The sequence below is a fragment of the Gymnodraco acuticeps genome, unplaced genomic scaffold (assembly GCF_902827175.1).
Source record: "Gymnodraco acuticeps unplaced genomic scaffold, fGymAcu1.1, whole genome shotgun sequence".
Lineage (NCBI taxonomy): Eukaryota > Metazoa > Chordata > Actinopteri > Perciformes > Bathydraconidae > Gymnodraco > Gymnodraco acuticeps.
Window position 1 is genome coordinate 555,559 of NW_022991244.1, and position 8,707 is coordinate 564,265.

Sequence of the window (8,707 nt, forward strand, 5' to 3'; positions counted from 1 at the left end):
CATTATAGTTATTAAAGAGAGAATAAATAAAAAACGGGTATGAAATACTATAGGACAGTAACACAAGAATACAGTTTAAAAGGGGAATGATTAGTAAAATATCCATAAAGAAAAAGTAAATCTGTGTACAGTTCTGTTTCATATGGATGCTGAGAGATGTAGGCTATCCATAGATCTCTTCACTTTGCTCTCAAAGTGCACCAGATTGATGCATTTAACTTCAATATTTTAAAAATAATCTTCCCGGGGGAGCATGCCCCCAGACCCTCCTAGAGGAGGTTAGGTCCACCCCCACCTAAAACATGTTCACATGGATAGGATACTAAATACATTTGCACACTTTTATATGGTGGCCTATGTCCATATCAAATCAAATCAAATCAAGTTTTATTTATATAGCACATTTTTCAACGATTTTTGGTCGAGCCAAAGTGCTGTACATATAATAAAAAATAACCTACAGTAAAGACACTTTACAGCAAATACAACAGCACAGTTTGTGCAGAATATCAGTATGAGAAAACGACACCCTCTGTCCTTATATGTTTCTGTTTTGGTGGTCGTGCCAGCCACAACCGTGCATGTATGCACAAGTCATAGGTGCACTATACAATAGCACTACACCCCTGCAATGTGTGTGAAAGACAATAGACTTTACAGCATGTTTTTTTAAATTGAAGTTGCGTTGGTGTTTGTGTGTTGGTTGTTGACGGCAGTGTGTGCCCCCCCTTGGTAAATGATTGCCCCCCCATTCGATTTGTTCTAGAGCCGACCCTGCTCCTACTATAAAGAAAGTTGTTCAAATACATCCTGTAAGACAAATACGTTGAGCACTATAACTGACAATAAATGAATAAAGGTTCAAAGTGAAATGAATTATCCACTATCCATAAATGTATATGTTAACAACTCATGAAAGCATTGTGTGGATTCTTCACAAACAAAAGGTGAAAGAGAGACACCCCGAAAAGGCACTTTTGAAACCAAATCACGCACAATCACACATTTTTCTGCAGTAAGAATAAGACTACAGCACATATTGTTTGAGATATAGTGCAGTCTTTATCTAATACTTTTCTATTCTATATTATGTCTTACACTTGTACTTGTCTGGGGGGGATTGCGTGTTACATCATGTGTGTGCGTCCACCGCTAATCTCACATGAAGCTACTAGCATAATTTTTTTTGTGGTCATTTTATTATCTTTTATGCCATCAATGAATGCCAAATCCTCACTCCTTTTAACCAGCCGGTATAGGGACCACATATGATCAACTACTGCTTCATTAGGTAAGGCCTTTTCTGCAATCGGCCATGTTTCCTGTTTTCGTTATTTTTATATCTTGACCCTAAGGGAGCCATGATAGACAAGATAGACTGAGATCTGACCTCTTCTGAGTGCACTTTTCTCGTTCAATATTAAGATGTGTGTACCTTGTGGTATTTTTAGATCCCTCTGACACAGTGATGTCCCTATGATTGTCTTTTCAATCCGTTCAGCTCTATTACATTATGTTATTGCGAGAAGACATTTACAGAGGACGTTCAACAAATTGGTTATTTTGGGAACTAAGCATTATCAATCCTTTCATCTTCCCCATTTCTGATCAAAATCAGGAGGTGAAACTCCTAACGCACAAGGACACTTCAGCATTAAATATTTTTGCCTAAATTGTGTAAAAGGATTAAATGGATACCTCTTGAAAATCACCATTTGATTCGTGACACAGTAGTGAATATGAAAAAGTGGGCTGCTACATAAATTCTTGTAACGCTTTCTTCCCAGCCTACATAGTGTGTTGTGTTGAGTTTGTGTGTCAGCATCCTATAGATGACAAGGTGCTGTTCACAGCAGTGAGCAGATCGGTGGGCTGCACTTCAAAACACCCTGCAGACCACGACCGTGCAGAGGGCTCTGCACCGCTCTGTTGCAATGATCCCATTTGACAGAGCCGAGAAGAAGGTTACAGCTGGGGCGTGGTTTGATATCTCGCTGAATTATCTCACAACAGGCTCCAACAAACACCACAAAGACGTGCTATTGTTGTCTGCGACAAAAAAAAAATGGACCAAAAGTTGATTCTGGTGATTCTGATGATTTGTCATGGTAGGTTCAACCTGAATATTTAAATTATTTTCATGAACTTTTGGCAGCTTTAAGGTGTCCTTTAGCCTGTTTCTTATCATCTTTCGCTTTTGGGGTCTTGAAAACACACAGTTGGCTGATAACTGCTCCCTTTGTTTCATATTTTCCAGAAATGACTTCAGGAGCTATCATAGACATAGCAGTGAAGGAAGGAAAGCCGGTTCAAATAAATTGTGATCCTAGGGACAAGGGCACCATGGTCGTCTGGTTTCGACATCTGGACACAACTGGCATGGAGTTCATTGCATCTTTCACCAATAACGGCATGCCAAAGTCCACTGGAAACTCCATTTCCGAATTATTCAAGCCCTCCAAGGTTTCGCCAATTTCTTTAACACTGCAGTCTTTCAACCAAATTCGGGACAGCGGCGTTTACAGCTGTGCGGCGCTCAAAGGCAATGAACTGGTATTCGGAAACCCAACACGACTGTTCCTAGGTGAGGTGTTCTCTCATGCTTTTGGGCTAATGGTGATATAATGGTTTCTTTTCAGTATCACCTTCCATCACTTCTGTTATCTCCTTCACACATCTCTCCTCTCCCTTTAGAAAAAGTTAAAGTCCCAGTAGAAGTAACCTCGCAGGCCACTGAGCAAACAAAATGCACGACTGCCTCGCCGTGTGTTTGTGAGAGCGGTAACAAGCCAGGTACATTTCCATACCTCAGTTTCATACCTCTGTTTCTCTGAGCTTTTATTATCTTCACTGTGTTTGATGCTGGTGGCAAATGGATTGCAGGGGAAACCAGACCTGAGATGTTTTGCTCTCTAATCATTCTGGGCCCACTGGCTGGCGGCTGTGGCCTCCTTCTTCTACTCCTCATCATCACCACCGTGTACTGCAACCGTAAGTTCATCTCATATCTAAAGCCCATGATAAAAACCCTGAATATGCTTTGATAACAATTATAAAATTCTGCAAATGTTCCCCAAGATTTGTTTTCTGCTTTTCTTGATTTTGATGTTTATAAAGATTTGTAAAATGTCTGACAATTCTTGATGTCATGTAGACGTAAGGACACGGAGATGCCCACACCATTACAAAAGAAAGTAAGTAGTTTTCTATTTATCCAACAGTGTCTTTCCAATTAGAAATACTAAAGCCACCCCAACCCTGACACCAAAACGAAAGTGTTGTATGTGTTGGTTTAAAAAGTATATATATTTCTGTATTTATTTGGCTGTTTAATATTATATTTAGCATATTTTAAATTAATCTGAAATGTTCTTTTAATGAAACTTCTCTTTAAATCTAAAATTGCTCATAAACGTTACATACCAAACTCTAACTTAATTTCCTGTCTGAACTTCGTCTCCATTTTCCCGTAATAAGTAACAAATTCTAAGCAGATTTTTTTTTCGGGACACTATAAGAAACTGTTACACCCCTAAAATAGTGTTGATAAATACCGTTTACTAATCCCATGATTATTTTTGGAGAAAAGAGAATTCTTATATTTTTTTTAAAGGCAGTGTCACGTTTCGAAACGAGGGCATAACCTCTGTGTTTTTAAATATATCTACGGCCCTGCAATCCTTTTCGATTTAATTTATTCACACCAAAGTAACTGCATTAGTATTAAGTTATTATTTGTGTTATTATTAAATATGTAAATACCTTGTTTATCCCACACAGACCGGTGATGGCTCCTGGAAAACAACTGATGACCAACAGTCATGTTTGAACCAAATGGTGACAATTATTTTTCATTTAATCCAACAGCATTTTTTTTATATTGTTGTTTTACTGTTTTATTTCAGCTTAATCACATTCATGGTCACTGTTTTTCTGCTCAAACATTTTCATTGTTTTTGATAGTTAATAAAGAAAATGCTCAGTTTATAAATACTTCAAATATCTTTATCGTCAAAGTTTTACCTGCATTGATAACGACAATAATTACTGCTTTCACATTTACAGTAGATCGAACTCTAATTGGAATAACTTGAAATGAAATGTCTATTCATCCGAATATTGATCATAAAAACATACTGAAGTCCTGAGAATTTTTGAAGTAAGCCTAGATATGTTTATATTAAAGATTATGACATTTTTTATATAATTAATTTTGCTTTTGTATATAGCCATGTGACAATTTCATCGGAAAACTGTTGACTTGTACTGTACCCTCATGATTTAAAAAAAAAAGTAGAACGGCACCTTCCTTTACTTATAAAATAAAATATATATAACTAAAGATATAAACAGAATTTTCTATTGAACATTTTAGAGTCTTATTTTTATTTAGTTAAATGTCGTTGAGTTCAGAGTTATCAGACCCAGATAGTAACACTTATCCATTTAAATGTTTTAATTGGATGTACAGTTTTTGTGAATTATCCTACTTTTTAGATTTGTTGTAACTTGAAATTCAAATAAAAATATATTGTCACTCAATCAAAAACAACATATTGTTTATTATTTTATGTATTTTTTCACATCAAACTCACTCATTTGCATACCAATTTATCATCTTGGTCTTGGCGCAGAAATATGAAGTTTACATGAATTTTGAGGAAACGCTCTTTTATTTGTGAGCCCCTCGGAGTAAAAAGGAAGTGGGCTGCTAAGTCTGCATGCAGAGTGAAAAACCACAAAGTCAGGAGCAAAGAAAAGTAAAGAAAGATCGTGTTATAGGAGATTCGGTTCCCATTCAGTGCGTATAAATGTCCTGTTGTATTTTTTCACATATTAAAGCGGTTCATGTTAGTTTCTGTTTCTCTCTTTCGACACACACACACATACACACGTCACACACACACACACACCAGACTACATACACACACACACCAGACTACATACACACACACACACACACACACACACACACACCAGACTCTACATACAACACCGTTTTTATATTTTTTAATTTTTTTAATTAGCATTCCCTCATCTAAAATACATCTCACATCTTTTGACTCACACCCACACAAAACCTTTGACATGAACAATTAAAACAAGGGTGCCGTATATTGATTTTGGACTTTACATTTTAAAAGCCTTTAAAAATGATACAGTGTTGTCTTTAATAGAGCATAGTACTGAAATATGACAGAACACCACATTGCACTTTAATAGCAAACATTAAGATTTCCACAGAAGGAGGAACTATAAATGTTAATATTATAAATAACAGTGTATTTCCCGTGCTACCTTCAGGGGCTCTGAGTCCAGCACAGGAGGTTCCAGCGTTGTTGTGGCAGTGTCTGAAGCGACGGGTGCTACAGGTAGAGAGGCAGCAGCAGAGAAGTCACTGGACAGCAGGTCCAACGCTGTCTTATCATCCATAGACTTCTGCAGAGAGACAGGAAGTGCATGTGGTTTATACACAGTACCCAGGGGGCAAAACCCAATTTTTTAGGAAATCAGACATGGAATGTTGTAAAAGGTTGTCCACCAGAAATGATATCTAGGACCTTCAAGGATCACAACCTGGGTGGACAACCCGGTCAACTAGCTACTGGAAAGCTACAGTGAGGGTCCAAACAATGCAACCCCTATATGAAAAAAAGTCACAAATTCTGTCTGGATCAGATGCCATCATTCTCTTTCTGATTGAATATCTCTGTGACAGTTCATGGTAAAGACAAACTGAGCCAACCTATTGAAAGAGCAGAAAATAAGCTTTCAGGTGATGCCTTGGTTAAGCCTGTTCTCAATAAGGTCACTAGATGGCGCTGTGCCTTTTTTGTCTCTCCAAAGCAAATCCATTTCAAGCAATGCACTTGTGGTCCTCTGGATTGTTTGCTGTGTTAAAAATGGGTAAATATACTTAAAAGATTATTTCTATATAACATATTGAAGGGTTTACATTAATATACACAAGGTTTGCTGCCGATGCTAAGTTGAATTGATTCAATGTTTATATATTTTTCAGTTTACAGTCTGGAAAGCTAAAGGCAGCGTAATTCAAAATGGCCGCCACTTTCTTTGCAAAACCCTTTAATTGAAGGTTTTCTATGTTATAGGACAAGGCAAACTGAGTTAAATTTATCTGGAAGTTGACATTAAGTTCAACTTAATGTCAAATCAATACCCTTTTATTATTTGTGCAAATCAATGTCTTTGTTTTTGTGAAAAATATCCTATTTTGATCATGAAATAAACAAAATTCCTGGTGGCAAAACATTTATTTCATATACTCTCTTCTTAGTTATTAACTACAAATAAACAGATATGATCAGAAGTTGAAAACAAAATAGCTAACAGCACAAAGTTAGAAGGTCATGCAGCAGGTTGAAACGGATGGTGTTTCCATCCCAGAAACCATGATGAAAAACAGCGAGATCCCCCATGTGTTTGCCATGGACAATCTGGACTGGAAGAAGAAGACACTGGAGGGTGGGAGTTTGAATGCCACCACTGCAATTATAATTGAAAACCAAAAGATTGTGCGGGTCCAGGAGGGTGCCAGACTCCCCACTTCTACCTCGGACAGAAAGAAGACTCTCTCAGATGTTACTGACCTACCTGCTCCCATGTGACACGTCTCAGCTAAAGACAGGCAGAGGTCCAGGTCACTTGAGCATATTGAGAAGCTAGAGAGTCTGGATACTTCCTCAGATGGCACAGCTGAAGACCTGTTACTTATGTGGCATCTTGCAAGAATGGTTACAACTTCAGAATTGCTGGATGCTCCTCCAGATGCAGAAGCAGGACTGCCTGGCTTTTCTGCCTTCTGTGCAGACCTCCACCCACACAGACCGGCCAGTATCATTGGCTATCTTCCTCTCATCCCAGCATCTCTAACTGATCCTGCTGTCCTGAAAGAAGAAATGAAACGGCTGATCAAGACATCGCATGCACTGGGAGACAAGTATACCATTATCATTGGAGATCAGGCTACATATGAACTCGCAGTTGCCATCAGAGACAAGCACAGAGATGAGTTCTGCAATGTAGTCCTGCTGCTGGGGGGATTTCACCAAGCTCATAACTACATGATGTGGGGGAAACTTCTGTGTAGCAATGCAGTGGGAGTCACCGACTCATGAAGGAGACACGGGGAGAGCAGGAGCTTTGATGTCAAACACTGATGGTTTATTAGGATCTTCGGCCAGAGAATTCACATCACAAGTCACGAGCCAGAGGTTCTGACTTCACGGGAGAGTTGCCACGTCAATTCTGAAGCGCCTCTCTCTTGCTAGACCTTTTAACTGGTTCACAGAGTAATCAACATATTTGAGGAGATAGCCTAAACAGCTGGGAACACTGAATTACTTGCTTCTGACACTTATGGCCTCGAAGATTACACACCTTGGAGTCCACAAACAACAATAAACCATTTGTGACCGAGAGTTGCCCGGTCATAAAATGGGAACAACAACATATGGCTGAAGCAGCCCCTTTACTTAAGGGAGATAACAGACGTCAGGGTTGGTCATAAACGTCAAAGGGCAAAAAGGATAGATATCTAGGAGTCCAGGAGAATTATTCCCTAACACATGAAGGCTGTTTGCAAAATCATCAGGGATGCAGGTGCAGAGGATATTCTTGTTGCAGCTGGTCTGTTTCAGGAAGGGACTGCCAAGAAGATGTTTGGTGAGAAGGCTGACTACTACCAAACCATGCATGCTCTCAGGATCCTCAGTGAGGCCATGTGGCGCTTGTACTGGCAAGCATTTGAGGGATGTGCAGCAGACAGAGAAACACAACACTGGCAGTCACAAGTAGAAAATGTTGTGAAGATGTTGTTTGAGAAAGACACCACTGCTACTGAGAAGTTGGTGATCATCCAGATGTCACGTCCACATATATCAATCCTACAAGAACAGATGTTACTTTTCCAGGAATCTCTGCAGTTTTCTGGTCAATCTTTCTGGAGATGTCAGACATTCTCCACAGGTTCATCTACTACCAGCGGGAAGGTTACTGGGCAGGAGATCTCTGTGAATCAGCACGGATGCTACCTTACCTCACTGCAGCAGGACACTACAAATATGGGCAGCAGTCTTTGCGTCTGTATTTGTCTGAGATGAAGAAACTGCCAGAGACAGCCCCTGAGGCACATGAAGCACTGATGGCAGGTGCATTTGTTCGAAGGAGAGCAGATGGCAACCACAATGGTGTCTCTCCTGACATGCTTCTGGAGCAGACATATAATGCAGATGCCAAGGAGGCAAGTGGTCTGGATGGCATTACACTCAATCGTGCTGCCAGGATGAAGTGGGTCTACACAAAACCACTCACTGCAGCTATCTCTGCAGAGCTCAAGTCTACGCTGCACCTCCATTCCTCCAGCCCCCACCATGAATCTGGCTGGAGTCGTGTCAACAGGGATGCAGAGATGGTAGTCAAGGTCATGGCAGCAGTAGAGACCAACCCATTCACGACAGCCACACCATCCCTGATCAATATATCTACTGGTGAGTGTGCAGATCCCACAGTCAAGGTGAAAGCAGATGGTTTGAAGGCATTGTCAGAGTCACTGTCCAGTGACCAGAAGAAGACAAGTGTTGTAAAGCTAAACACCTTCCATACACAAAACAGGATGAAACCAAAGAAGTCTGGGAAAACCTCTTCACCTTGCAAGAGCAATGAAGTCACTGCCCTTCTGCGCATG

The 8,707-nt window shown here is 39.8% G+C and overlaps 2 protein-coding genes across 2 annotated transcripts; both read left to right on the forward strand.

The window, feature by feature from the left end:
• Window positions 1–1,794: 1,794 nt before the first annotated feature.
• cd8a (CD8a molecule) lies at window positions 1,795–4,854 on the forward strand. The gene is made up of 6 exons (XM_034239602.1): window positions 1,795–2,108; window positions 2,258–2,584; window positions 2,695–2,793; window positions 2,884–2,991; window positions 3,155–3,194; window positions 3,781–4,854. Exons 1-6 carry the CDS (start codon window positions 2,066–2,068, stop codon window positions 3,827–3,829), a joined length of 666 nt encoding a protein of 221 aa, XP_034095493.1. The 5' UTR covers window positions 1,795–2,065; the 3' UTR covers window positions 3,830–4,854.
• A 1,506-nt stretch (window positions 4,855–6,360) lies between these two features.
• LOC117561931 lies at window positions 6,361–8,160 on the forward strand. The gene is made up of 2 exons (XM_034239610.1): window positions 6,361–7,085; window positions 7,590–8,160. The coding sequence occupies exons 1-2, from the start codon at window positions 6,735–6,737 to the stop codon at window positions 8,121–8,123; spliced, it is 885 nt and encodes a 294-aa protein (XP_034095501.1). The 5' UTR covers window positions 6,361–6,734; the 3' UTR covers window positions 8,124–8,160.
• Window positions 8,161–8,707: the final 547 nt, after the last annotated feature.